The sequence below is a fragment of the Phasianus colchicus genome, chromosome 16 (genome assembly GCF_987193195.1).
Source record: "Phasianus colchicus chromosome 16, bPhaCol1.hap1.1, whole genome shotgun sequence".
Lineage (NCBI taxonomy): Eukaryota > Metazoa > Chordata > Aves > Galliformes > Phasianidae > Phasianus > Phasianus colchicus.
Window position 1 is genome coordinate 15,766,927 of NC_143451.1, and position 15,230 is coordinate 15,782,156.

Consider the following 15,230-nt stretch of genomic DNA (forward strand, 5'->3'; position numbering starts at 1 on the left):
AGTGCACACTGAGCTAGTTGTAACATATGTATACTAATGCTTTACAAGAAAATCACTTTGCACAGCTGAAAGTCTTCTACAGCTTGGTGCTATTATCTGGAGTACAGTCTCAACCCACACTATTCACTGGTGTATTTTCTATGTTCTTTTTGTGTACCTCTCATTCTGAGGCCAGGTAGAAGACATAATAGAAAACAATCAGAATAGATTAAATAAAAATTTAAGAATGTAAATTTTTAAATTTAAGAATTAAATAAATTTAAGAATTAAATAAAAATTAAAGAAAAAATCAGTAACTGGGAACGCAAGTGTGATAAAAACAAAATATATCAAAGGGAAGGGTTAGTTCCAGTTGATTTCTAGGACACTAAATTTCTTTATTCAGGAGGACCCGCTTGTGATTCCTAGATTGATTTCAAGTGTTATAGTGCTGCTGAAACAACCATAATCTCTAACACATTGAAATCAATAAAGGGAAACAGACTGGCAATAAAGTGCATTTGCATGAAGCATGTCAATTACTTACTTTCAAAACAAAATGCTGGGAGTTCAGACACTATAAACTGCAGTTAGATTCCAGTTGTAGGACAGTTAAAGATAAAAATGATTTACTAACTTCATGATTTACTAACTTCTTGCACAGCTTTCAAGGAAGAATGGCAGGTACAGCAGGACGGCTGAGTTGGGAGCTCAGCATTACAGAATCCTGATAGCATAAATAAATTCATGCATTTATAAATAAATTTATGATCTTGAGGACACTGCTGCCTTAGCAAGACACTTTGCACTACAGCTGATCTGCAGCATCTCAATGCTTCAAAAGATGGCATTAAAGGCATTCACTGTCTACCAGTATATAATCCAATCTGGAAGAGAAGAATACCAAACTCTTACACCAGCTTGGGTGCTTGCCAGATATGACAAAAGGATCAGGAACTTTTGGCAACTAGTAAAAAAAAACAGTAGTCTTCTAAAAAACAAAATCAACCCCAGAACAAACAAAGCCTCTTGGCATATTCCTGGAAATGTATTCATATGCAGTGATGGGAAGAAGCTTGGCACAAAAGCTTTTGAGTATCACCCAGTGCACAATGCCCAGCCAAAGTCATGTCCTGTAACATCACAGCCATGATCATGCAAGATTTAACACAGAAGACTTGCCTGTTGATGCCCTAGTTATAACTTCTGTGTGTCCTTTGGTTTGGTCCGGCAACACTTATCATCCTACTCTTAAAATACTGCCGGCTTTGATATCGGCGTTCAGTCATTTATAAACTTTGATTTATTTCATGGAATCATAGAATGGCTTGGGTTGGAAGAGACCTCAAAGATCATCAAGTTCTAATCCTCCTGCCAACAGTTACGTCAAGCACAAGACCAGGCTGCCCAAGGCCAAATCCAACCTGGCCTTGAACATCTCCAGGGACGGAGCTCTGTTCCAGCACCTCACCACTCTCTCTGTAAAGAACTTCCACTTGACGTCCCATCTAAATCTCTCCTCCTTTACTTTAAAACTGTTTCCCTTTGTCCTATCACTATTTACTCGTGTAAAAAGTTTGCAGTTTCATCACAGTGGCTATTTTAACTGAAACATTAGGTTAGCGTGATGAATTTACTTCTTGCTCATTTAGATTACCATAAGGATTCCACCAGTCCTTTCAAATAATGGAGCTATTTTTAATGATTTTAGAGAAGTCCTGATCTTCATTATTTTATATATGAGTTCATAATTAATACATTATAGTAATAAAAATCACTAGAAGTAAAGCAAGTCTTACGTGGCATGATGCCCTGGTCCACCAGCTGTTCACGTGTCCGTCTTTGTTGTAGCCTCAGCTGAAGTACTGACAAAAGAAAACAACCATTCAAATGTAAGCATCATATCCCTCTTAAAACTTCAGTTCAAACTTTCAAAGACGCCAAATACTTCAATTTTAGAAATATTTTTGCTATATACATTTGGACCCTAAAGTAACCTCTAAGACAAGCACCATTAAGGCTCAACTGCTAGGAACATAATTTGCAGCAATCTAAATCCTTATTTACAATGGATTTTGCTGTTAATTGGTCACATCTGATAAAAGGACTGCTTCAAATATATATCGTAAAGAACTCATACTTCCCCTCTAGAAAAAAAAAGTGTTTTTTTAATAGTTAATTTTCCCTTATACCTGTTTTATCATAGTGCTTCACTGTTTCTTAGATATGTACAGCTGTTGACCTAATGTGGAATTTCATCTTTTATTTGAGCAGTGGTCAGGATGCTTGGTCAAGAAAAAATACACTAAATTTGTAATACTTACATTCTCAAATTCTGCCTTAATAGTTTATTATGGATGTATGATTATGACATGCTGTTTCCATTGTATTTCACAAGGAAGCAAAACAAAGTAATACATTGTCCAGAACATCAAAATGGATGTAATTTCTAAAAATTAGGCAAAGGACAAACTTCATTGTTTTCAGAATTTAAAAGGAACCAGCTTATTTCCTGTTCTGCAGTACAGGAAGGATACTCCTCTGGCTTAAGCACTACTACCGGCAATAGCGAGGCCAATGCTGACAACAAGGACGTTATTTTCTTATGTGACTCAAACACCGAGAATTTAAATACAAACATTTCAGGGCTGTGCCACAGCAGTTCTATTCAGAGTTTACAATATTGTTACACAAGAATTTGTGTTGTTACACAGGAATTACAAAGAACAGAGATGTGAGAACATGGAACAGCAGCAGACCTAGAGCTGCCTTCCCCAGATCCAGACACTGACATGATTCTCAGACAAAGACTTTTCCATCTTCGTATGAAAGGGAGCAAACTTCTATTTGGCATTTGGCATTCTACTACACTAACACTGATGCTTACTGCTAGGTCATTTGGTTGGACTGGGCAGCCTAAACATCCTCTCACCTCAGCATTTAATGGTTACTGCATTTTCATTTTTCATTGGCAAGTTTGTGGGAGAAAAAAAATCAGAGAGGCCTCACACTGCAGTTTAGCAATACAAGCAAGCTAAATAACTGCTTCAATACTTCTACTCTATTTTCCTCTGTATCTCTTCAAAGTATGTGTTAAGAAGTTTGCTTGAGGTGTATGCAACTGCTGAGACTCTTCTGAAAAACAAACAAGCAAACAAACAAAAACACAGCCCACACCACCTAAGCATCAACAGTGCAAACACATATCCCAGGAAGTGCTACATGTATTTGTGGTTGATAGAATTTCTGTCGGTTCTTGAAATGAATGTTGCTTGGCCATGAGTGTGATTGATGGAATTGATAAAGGAAATGGCAGAGAGACAAAGTAAATCTGTTCAGCAGAAAATAAACCTAAGTACGTAGGTATCTTACCTCTTGTTTTCCGAACAGTTTAAACAAATTATTTAACAAAAATTAATTCCAAATATAGATGATGGGAAACTCTGCTATATAATTTATGAGTGTATTCTATCCATGATTTGTGGCTTCAGTCATGATCAGATTCTTGGCTTAAGCTTTGTGGTAAGGAGTAAAAACTCATCTGTATCCTCAGCAATGTGAAAGTCTGAGAAGACAGCAGTAATGCACTGCAGCAGAAGGATAAGAAAAGCAATAGGTGTGTAGCTGAACATAAAATGTATGTGCATACATGTGAAGTTTTAGCATTTCTTAGCAAAAATGTGTAACAAATACTTATTGTGTCTTGTAACACTACACGTCTACCCATCATCAGCCAAACTATGGTGGACATCACAAAGCAAATTAGATATGGTGCTTCTGAAGTTGAGCCATGTGCATCTCTACCAGAGCACAGAAAAAAAGAGATATAAATGACACAGAACATTCATTTACTAAGTAAATATCAAGAACCTACACGTTACATAGCCAGGGAAGGACAGCCTGACTAACAGGGAAGCACTGAAGGGAGAACACTGAAGAAAAGATAACTCGAAGGTGCAACCAGAAGGTAGTCATTGATGATTCTGATTTGATCAAAGTGAGGAGGGTAAATAAAGTTGTATGAAAAATTAAGAAGGAAAAAAAAGTTTGGCATCCAGTTTTTGCTGTTGTTGTTTAACAGTTGATCACTTAAATGTGTGACTAAAGAAAATAAAGTGTCCAACAGAAGTTGCTGCAAATTTAAAAGAAATATATTAGTTCTAAGGGATGAAAAGCTGAAAATTGTTTTTGCTTTTCCAAAGCAAACAAACCAGGAAAAAATGTAATATTTATACATCACTGAAAGACATAAGGGTTTAAGATGCCTTTAGTCACATGGAGACAAAAATAAAGAAGCTGAGATGTTTCTAAGGAGGAAATGGCAACTCGCGGTACATGACTTGGATAGCTCCATCTGGACAAAAGTCAGCTTACAGGTCTGTGTGTCAGAGCAGATGGTCAGGATGCAGGCAGTAAGGACCTTTATTATGTCACTGTAGTCACAGAGACTCAGCCCTACAACTTAGCAGATATATACAGAATTGTATCATTATACCGAAGGTGGACCTGTAGTGAGTATGAAGGAAGGGAACTAAGAATTTATTTTATAAAAAGCTAGAAAGGAAATGGGGACTCACAAAAAGCTGGAACAACCAGAAAGATATGGAAAATGGGAGTCATAGAAACTAAATTAAAAGGTTTTAATAAGGAAGATGTGATTAAATTATATTCAAAGACAAGAATGAAATATATGAGAATGGAGCTCAGGTTGCAATTTTAGCAAAGAATTCAAAATTTATTTCAGGGAGAAACTATTCAGTAGTTTTTTAGGTTAATTTAAATCTAATGTAAATAAATCTAAAACTGACTTTACTGATTATATATAGAAGCAGAAATCCACTCAGCAAAAGATTTCTGCAGCAGTCACTAACATATAAAGTAAATCTAATAAGACAGGAAGATGGATAAGACCGGAAAACACAGCTTATAAATAATCTGAAATCTATCAAGGCATTATATTAATTTATTATACTGTATTATTTGTTCTCTGTCTCTATATATATATCTCTTTTTTTCTTTTTTTTTTCTTCTTTTTTTTTTTTTCTTTCTTTTTTTTTAATAACCATCTCCATACAAAATGGTGAAATCCAGGGCAGGGAGAATTGAAGAGAAATAAGGCACTATAAAACAAAGTTCCTCCGGGTACATCTTGTTCAAACATGGTGTTGAACAAATCGTTCTCTTCTGGGTGAATCTATTCAGCTTGTTGCCTGATTGCTTCTCACTCTTATGCTTTTAAAATCAGGTAGTTAACATACATAACATCAAAAATTGTAGAAGATGGATCTCCAAATTTAAGGCCCAGAACCGACAAAGATTTAAATATGTTAATACACTGCAAACTTTACTAATATCATTTCTCATATTTAAATAGATATTTAAAGATCTATGTACAAAAGAAGAGCTATGTTGACACCACTGAGCAAATGCAGTTGCTAAAAGCACAAACATTTTGCACTTTAAATTATCTGACAGGAATGTCCCTTTCACACCACTGCCACTCTAAAGAATTATCTCCCAACTGCTTCTGAATAAAAACCACGCACAGAGAGGTCAGTCAGACTCCCGTTTTGACCTGGTGGAGGCTGTATTCTTTTTTATTTTCAAGTCAGTGTATGATTTTTAAGTTTAACACTTTAGCACCAGGCTAAGAGATTCCACAATTTCTATGTTTTCCCCAATTACTTTCTGAACAAGTAAAAATAAAGTGTGCTATTAAATGACTTCGAGTACAGTTACTAGCCAAGTTGAGCAAGTGATTTTCAGCCATCACTTTGTTACAAATGTGTAATTTGTATCCTATGGAAAAGGTGTCTCAAAGCAGTACGATGTAATCCCAAGAACTGGAATGCAAGGAGGCCAAAAATAAATAGTTGTCTGGCAGGAACAATGCTATCTGTATGACTGGCAAGCTTTCACCACTGCTTCTTGTCTTGAAAAAAAAGCCAGAACACATACTGTGTGAAGTAATTCTAGCACTGGTTCCTCATCTAATACCATTTTATATCCTGTTATTTCCAATTCAAATTGAAATTTTGTCTTTTTAGAGAAGGTGCAATGAAAGTATTCAAATAGTTGACATTCAACAAGGATAGAAATGCAATAGACTGAATCACTGAGGTGTTCATTAATCAGCATACAGTTATTTCAACTGACAGCAAGAAGAATAATGTATTGATTAACAAAAAAAAAAAAAAGTTCCTTATGTAATCAACTCACTACTTCCTCTAGTGGAAATGAGCTATTTGTGTTAAAATTGCAAGAAAAAATGGGAAAATGCCATCTTCAACATTCCAGCATTCTCCCTTGGAAATTTCCAAGAGCGGTAGGAACTCCGGTGTGGGCTGCTAGGCTGGCTGCCATGGAAACAGACAGTGCTGGAAACAGGGTTGTTTCCTTTAAATTAAAATCTATTACACAGAAAGCCTCTATTTAAAACAGCCTTTACGCAGGCAGTCTCTGACATACTGGGCTTGATGCACAGAGCAGTAGATGTTAACAGCACGTTCTGGTTGCAGTGAGGCACTGCTGCAGAAGACAGTTCTGTGCTGCACAGCGAAATACAGTCCTCATCAGAAGTAATTTATGACTCATTATAGCACCAGGATTAATACAGGTGTGTGAACAGCAGGGTGGCAGTAAAGTAGGAGAGTGTTTTAACAGATGGCAGGTGGCCTTCACAAGCAATCTATGGTAATAGCAAATACAGTAACTACTTCGTACACAGCTTTACTCATTTCTGTGCGTCCAAACTCGGAAATTTGGTGACGTGGTGCTCTTTTCATTTATATGGCATGCCTAAGAAAGAAGGATGGTGAGGAAAAAGCTGTGAGAATATTAGCTGTATATGATTTGTTGGAAGTGATTCTAACTTGTTCAGCAGGCTAAAGATAAAATGCATCAGCAGTCAATGTACTGACCTCCCAGCCTGAAGATGATGCAACCTGTTAAATAATTTTAATTTTCAAATAGAAATAATTAATCAGTCACTAAAGAAATCTGACACCACCTAAAGCTAGAACTTTCACATATGCCAAAGTGTCATTTAAAAACCAAAAGTCTATTTCTACAAAAAAATCCCTTGCCTTTTCTTGCAGATTTTTATGTATTTTTTTCTATTATTTTGTATGTGAATTTTCTGCTAGGAATATATCCAACACAATGTAGGAAAAGTAAAACTGTCTCTTATGCATACTCGTTTTAGCAGATACTCGGTTGTACCATCATTTGGTCTTACAAATGACAGCAGCAGAGACTACTGAGGGCTGTTTCAAACCATCTTTTCCAAATTCTGGAGGGAAATCCTACAGCATTGTGATTTAAGCTTTTGTGTGTAAGCAGTAATACTGTACACATAGCTGTTTCCAGAAGTAACATTATCATACTGAAAGTAGGAAAAGAAAAGCTAGATCAGAAGGATAGTGAAGTGTGATCATTAAAAACAAAGAAAATGAAGCACAGCAGTATCAGTTGAGAAGCTTAAATGAGTAGGAAAAGGAACAGTCTGTATCTTTTCCTATTGCTATGGAACACGTTGCTTAGAAACAAGTCAGAACATGCAGAAGCCTCTAAAATTACTGGAAGGTCTGCTGGGATGAATATATATATGCATATGTTAAAAGCAAGACCTGTATTTTTACAATTCCTTCAAAATCTTTCAAATCAAAAACAAACAAAAAAAAACAACAACAAAAAAAAACCAACCAACAACACAGATTACCATCTCGGGTATAAAATCTAAAAAAACAAAAACATTTTGTAAAATTGCACACAGTAAGTATATGAGCAGTAATTACATACTCTAAATCTGCAATAACCCTCTCCTTAGTACTGTCTATTAACGTTTTTTTAAAATGGATTTGTATTTCCTCCATTATTACTATCAGCTCAGAAACACACTGTCAGGAGACTAATGGGTTCAAACTCTCCATCAGCTACAGACTTGCTTTGTGATAAGTCTGGAGCGTAATAATTGACTGATGACAGACAATTTCCAGCCAAGCCCTCTTGGAAAGTTAATACCTCCATTCTACACAGTCTTCCTGTGCACAGCAGAAGCAGCAAACAAAATGTGTACCCAGGCCAATCATCCAGGTCACAAGATTACACATTAACCTAAAACGAGGAAGGTGAATATATGTTTAAGATGGCTGGTGCAACCTGGGATGGAAGCAATGGCATTCTGTCAGTTCTGCTATGTAGACAATAACATAACTTCTGCAGGGGCTTGCTCAGTGGATGACAACAAAGTCACTGCCTTAGAAAGACTGGAAGCACATACATGCACTGCTGGATGCTTTGTTAAAGGAAAAGAAACCTCCAGCACTGCAACAAAACAGACAGTGGCTTCAGTGTGGTTTCATGACTTAATTTGATCTAAGACTGAAAAATGCCAATGAAGAGGTAATGGTCTCTTCCTCTCTCCAACCACAGCTGCTCCACTTGCAGCAACACCAGCAAAGATGTAGCCTGACAGGTCAGTACTCTGACCTGGGAAATCCAAGACTACTGAAATAGCCTTCAGTGATACAAACTCATTGATCCAGCTTAATTCAGGACTGCATAATCACTAATGCCAGCATGAGAAAGAAGATGGCAGCAAACAGCACAAGGCTGAATGAGATGACACTTATTTTTTGGCAGCAGTGGCCTTAGGCCTTACTTTCTTTGAAAGCTTTGGAAAATCTTGGCATGACAAAACTTGCATAGCAAGTTTTCTTAGAGCTCCTGGATAGCCAGTGTATCCCCCAATTGTATGCAGATAATATATAATTACTGCACTGTGACCTTGGTTTATCAAGGTATTTAAGCATGTGGCTATTATAATAGCACTACCACGTACTTATTCTCTGTTTAAGTGCTATACTGAAGAAGAAAAATCTGTAGTGTGTTGGTTTAATTGTAAGACATACAATTATCCCACTGTCATTAACGAGACCATTTATGGTAGATAAAGTTAAGGACAGTAATATAGCCTCACAGGATCAGTATACTGCATTCAAAGTGCTTCCTTTTATTAACTATAACAAACGGTATACTGTTTTTCAGCATTTTCTTATCTGCGTTTTAAGAAACATACCTGATAAGCTGCCACTGATGAGGGGCACTATATATAAATACTTAAAATATACTTACATAAATATACACTATATATAAAATTTTTTTTTTAAATAAATGCCAACAGAATCCTCAAGAATTTATGCCACCGCAGGAGAGCAGTAGAAGTCCAGAGTATGACCAACACTCAACATGCAAGCAACTGCAGAAATCTGCTAAATAAACAGTTCTCATGCAGTATTGATTTAACTGCATGGGTGGAGGGAAGTAACCAGTCCTGCCTAAATCTGGTAATTCATTAACCAGACAGCATGAAGATATTTCCAGCAAGCACCTGAGCAGTGCCTGTGCTTCTCTCATTCTGCCCCGTATTCTGTTTCTAGGATTTCCCAGTTTGCAGTTCCTCACAAGACAATAAAATAAAAAAAGCAATATGAACCCAGGAAATTAATTATGCTTTAAGAGGAGAGAGGGAGGAAAAACATTCTTTCCTGGTCAGCTTTGTTTCCTTACAGTAACTGGCAGGTAACTGCTAACTCTGAAGCTCGGATTAATACATGAAAGATAGCACCACATTCATTTCTTCCACCAATTTTATAATCCCTTCAGGAACTTCCCTGCAGAGCTGTACATTCTTGAACACGCTCAGTAATTTCTGTACTGGAACAACCTGAGGAACAAAGCAAAACTGCCCAAATTCACTGCTCATTTACAAACATAGCCAAAACACATTCCTAAAATACTCACTGTTGATCACATCGACTCTTTCTTACTAACTAACAAGCACAAAGATGTCCTTATTTCATCCAAGGCTTTTCACTTAATTTTCTAAATGTACTGTCTGTTCGCTTGGTATTAGATGACAATGCTTCGAGAATTTCTGAAAAAGCTGCTTAGCTACCTTTGCACAGTGAGCCTCAGGGACTAACTATTTTTGTTCTTAGCTCATATAAAGGCAATTTTGATAAAATGTGTAAAACTAAGAAATATTTTCACAGAACTGATAATAAGTAACTATAGGATAGCACAATATATATTTTACTGAGTAGTCACTAGCCTATGCGAAGAAAATAAAATCATCCCCGTAACCCAGCCTTCCTGTGCCTTTAATATTCATTTGCTGAAGTCAGCATTAGGATTTGTGTCTCCACCAAGCTCTTCTTCCTTGTAAAGAAGCAAGTTAAAAAAGGACTGCACCCAACAGAATTTATTCCTGAAATAAGCAAAGTATCAGTTTTAGATTTATTAAAATTACACAAAACAGATTAGGAAGCAAAGGCTGTGTCACCTTCTGAATTACACAGATTTCTACATACTTCATTGTGGATTGCTAAACGAATTTTAATCTTTTTGGCTTTAATCGTTCAGACATGGTGTTGAAAAGTATCTGAACATGAAAGGGAAAATCTGAAAAATACCTAAGCTACATGTTTATATTATAAACAGAAAAGGTGAAGATAGCAGATCTTCACTGCATAACAGATTTACTATGTTTTCAATAATTTGTTCTACATACGTAACAAAGAAATTGCTTGCTTTTGCTAAGCTTTAGAAAGAAGAGATCCTGGAAGAAGGAATCCTGTATTCCCTCAGGTTCAAGTGGACCTGTTTGAGTTCTCAAGGCAAACACTATGAGAAGGAAGCCACTGTTTGCCTTCTCTCTTCAATCACTGTCTTTCCATCAGGAGGAAAGGAAGCAGCACTACAAAAAACCACAACAAACCACAAGATCTTTGGTATATAAAAACGAGTATTTTTTTGTAGCCCAAACTTATTTCTTAGTAACACGGTGGCTTTTCTTCCTTGTTTAAAAAAACTGCCAGTTACTGAATTCTGTAAGAAACCTTACATGTTTTTGCTATTTCAAATGTTATTAAAATCCAAATTAAACACAAAAGCAAACCCAGCATTTAAATTCTGAGAAAAGCATCTCATGTGGGAATGGGAAAGGAAGAAATAAATCTTGTCATATGAACCAAGAAGAAATCTCTGTATCACCAGAGAGCCCAGTGATACCTGGAGCAAAAGCCACGGCTGAGTGCTCTAAAAGGGAAGAAGGAGCTTTGTCTGCTACAAAATAGAGCTTGTTTCTGATTGATTATGAAGTTTGAGCCTGAGTCTTGAACTGCAGAGCGCCTGGAAAGTTATCACGCACCAGCTAAGTTGCTGTGCAGGGCTGCCAGCTGACCTCAGGCGGTCTCTTCCCAGTCCCCTTTAATGCAGGCCAGCTACAAGAATATCTCCTGCTAGAAGGAATGAGGAGACAACTTCCATGCCTCAGCAGTGCTATAGCCACAGCCCAGCAAATACTACTTGAAATTAATTCAGTATAGCAGCATTTGTTAGCTTTAAATAAAGCTCCAAATTTCCTCAAGCTATACATATTTTACAGACCGATGCTTGTGGGTTGTGTTAATTTAATGTACAATGTAATAACAATCATTTAAGGAGATATGAATCAATTTCAAAAGCAGACATCTGAAAATCAGGCCCTAATCTAATTTAAGGATGGGGAAAAGAAGGGTATTCTAGAAAAAGACAGTAGCTGAGGATACCAGTGTTGGCAATAAGTTAGCAATGCACATACAGAACTAATGGTCTGTGTTTTTTTGTTATCAGCAGCATCAAATTTCATGATATCCATTTCATTATATTCATTTCAATAGTGGCAATTTGGTAGTTTTGTGCAATATTTATAGAAAATTTCAGAGTTCTTCATGAATTCAGAACTACATATTACTCTGAAGAGAGCGATCGTTCATTTTTCTTCGCGGTACAATTTCTGTCAAGCTATGATGATCATTATTTAACAAGTAAATTCTGAATTCAGCTTTTAGAGGGAAAACAATACCTAATTTGTTGTGCAAAGATACTCTTCGACATACCGTACGACCCCAGAAATACTTGTGAAATGAGAATGCACGGTTCTTCTGAATTTTCTGTCCCCCAATCAGTAAGAGACTGACCTTCCTTGAGACTTCTCTGGCTGTTCACCTCAAGGCATTCCTTCTCCTTCAGTGGCTTAACATCTCCAGCAGGTAAAATCTCAGAAAAGCCCTGTTGCTGCTTCTTGCAGCTATCGATCATGGTGAGAATCCTTTAGACTGGCAACATCCAGCACAGGAAAAAAATATTAATTTGTCAGCGAGCAGTACACTGCTGTCCCGAACACTGCTTCCAGTTTCTTTCTCCTAAGAAAGAGCAGTCACATCTCTTTGCAGCCAAAAGCAGCCATCATCCTTCACTGCCTACGGTGACCTGTGAGACGCTCAGCCTGCTTTGGAGCCTGTAACTCACTCAAATGACAGCACAGAGCCCGTGAAGCTGAACTCTCAAATCCCGCCTCTTTTCCCAGAAAACCACTCCCCCTTTTCCTTTAGCTGTGCCTGCTTCTTCTGCACAGTCGTGTTTCAGTATGCAGCTTGACGGTCAATCATCTGACAAAGAATGAGTCAAGCAGTTAAAAATAAATCCAGCAGTTGCTGAAGGAGCAGCATTTGCTGATACCTAAGACAAACCACCGCTGAGGACTCTCCCCTTTCCCCTTCCCCCACTGCTCTGCACACTGCTGCAGGCAGCAGCAATACTTTGTCTTTGCCCAACTGGCACGTTCATTACTTACTAATTTTCATCAGACAACAAAGCTGCCTGTTGGCATTTGAAAAAAATGTCGAGAAACGTTCCCCCACCCCCAGCCCTGTTTCAGAGGCTTTAGCTGGCAGAAATAAGTGAGAAGAGCGTTTCATGGCTTCCACACATTTCCTTCCAGTACAGGAGAGCTTCTTGTCAATATCTGATAAACGAGCATTTTTTAATTTTACTTTTTGATTAATTACAATTCTTGTTATTCCCAGCAGTTTCAGGAGCATTTCCTCCCACGGCTCCTGATCTGCCATTCTCTCCAGCACTTTACATTTATCTTATGTGAGTCATCAGCTTCAGTGTCAATCAGGAAGGTTCTGGGGAAAGGGATCCCCCTCAAATGATCTGCCACATGCCATAAGGCAAAAGAAGATCACTGCATATTTTTTGTACTTCGAAGAAATAAGCTATATGCAATTTTAAGTAGCCGCCATTCCCTTCCCTTTGGCCTAAATCCCCTGCTGTTACAGAAACTTTCCACATCCCTCCCTGGTATTTTAAGTCCTTCACTCTGAAATTATAAAGGACACCTCCCCTCACAAAAACTGTTTCCTCTCCCGGCATGGGGTAGGAACAAGTCTACGTGCAACAACAGACCCTGATGTAGAATTTTAGAACTGTGCAATAGGGAAACATGGCTTTGCCCCTTAGGATCTCCCTACGTGCTGCCATCACCACCTCGACCCGCCACCCCGTGCCGAGGGCCGGCCGGCCCCACCTGGCAGCCGCGCTCAGCTCACCGCCGCCGGGCACAGGACAACACAACCTACATCTATGGGCACTCCTGTAATGCCTGCGTTCTTCACACTGTGCTAGGTCAATTCAGTTCTTCATCTGTGCAGTGACTTCTTCAAACAGGAAAACAGTGCTCTGAGTACACAGACTAAAATATTCATGTAAACAATACCTGTTATACTTCTCTGAAAAAATGTGTTAACTTGAGCTGTAATTGAGGGTTTTTCTGTTTGTTTTTACAAAATTCCAACTTAGAACAGATTTTTATCCTGCTTTGTTAGGTAGAAACAAAGCAAGACTTTTTTTTTTATACCAGTGCGCAAGTTCTTTGCTTTGCACACATACGACATTCATCAAACAGAGGTGAATGTCGGCTCATCTTAAATACAGCCATAAGATTCTAACAGACTTCAGCTTTTTGTCTTCGCATTCTTTTGGGCATAAAACATCAAATATTTCCTTCTATTTTTTTTTTCCAAAAGTGAAATGAAAAATTTGACAATTTTTGGAATACTGCTAATATCCTACCCTACTGTGGTAACAAAAACCAAAATCCAAATTAGGATCACCACTTCCCTCAGTTGCTCTTGCCATAAAAAAAAAGACAAGTTTTTTCAAGGTCATTTCAAATGTGTAAGTCTGCATGTCCTACTTCTCTTCTCCCAGTGAATGCCATACAGGAGGGCATGTATGCTGGCACTGTTCACAGTGTAAATGAAAGACACCCTACCATTCTACCTTACCATATATATATACCTAAAGAAATAAAAATATAAAGGTATATAAGCAAAAAATATGCATTCAACTGCATATATATATATATATATATATATATATATATGCCTGAATGTTGTTATTCAAAATTTTATATATATATAAAATAAATAATAATAATAATAATAATAATAACGCATAATATTAATATAATAATATATTAATATATAATAAATATATAATAATATTATATATAATATATTTTTGTATATATTATATATTTATATATATATAAGATTTTGAATAACAACATTCAGGCATTCACCAGGTGATGCCACCTGTGATTTCAAAAGATTCACATAGTAACTACAGAACATCACCAGTTTTCCCTTGTACAGCACTACTTGTAGCAGCTGTATCACACACTAACATTTCAAGAATAACATGGGCTGCTAGGATTTGATTCTAGCAATTCATAATAATTACACACTGGAAGTTAACATTCATTTCTAGCTATGCATGTAGTTATCCACACGGAATTCCAGGAAAAGAGATGTCAGAATCAGACAGTTTGATCAAGAGATTTCTTTAAAAGAAAACATACTTTCCGTATCTTCTGTAATCAGTCAATTGCCAATCCCTGTAACAGAATTTCTTCATATATACCAGATGCCTTAAATTGAGTCCGTCAGAGGTCACGTCTCTCATCCTAATCTCTTCACAATAAGCAGATAATTAAAAAGAAAATCTATAAATCAAACTAAAATGACAGAACGTTTGTTTAGAAGTTTACCAAATGGAATGACCCTGCTGGAATTCTTTCATGTAGCCTGTGAAAATATATTCCATCTAAGAGGTCACAGTCCCTAGAGAGCTCTGAGTTTTGGCCTGTACGTCTTTTCACATGCTTTAACATTTGAAAATTGTTCCTTGTAGACACTGACTGATGCCCTGGGAATGTTAGGATTGTGGGAACTGGCACTACCAATGACAAAGACAGACTTACTGGGAAATCAGCACCTACTCATTTTGCTCTCTCCAAACAGATAACATTCAGATTTTATTAGGGTCACAAAGACATTTGTTTTTTCTATTGATGCCAT

At 37.2% G+C, this 15,230-nt stretch overlaps 1 protein-coding gene across 5 annotated transcripts in view; it reads right to left on the bottom strand.

Moving 5' to 3' along the window:
* The window catches only part of MRTFB (myocardin related transcription factor B), a 71,436-nt gene that overhangs the window by 31,583 nt on the left and 24,623 nt on the right, over positions 1-15,230 (bottom strand). For 4 of the 5 annotated variants that reach the window (XM_090151286.1, XM_090151283.1, XM_090151285.1 and 1 more), the window contains exon 4: positions 1,779-1,844. In XM_090151286.1, the coding sequence (XP_090007412.1) occupies positions 1,779-1,844 (66 nt within the window). Of the gene's footprint in view, positions 1-1,778; positions 1,845-12,002; positions 14,134-15,230 lie in introns of those variants that run through there. The other variant, XM_031606711.2, reaches the window with a different exon arrangement.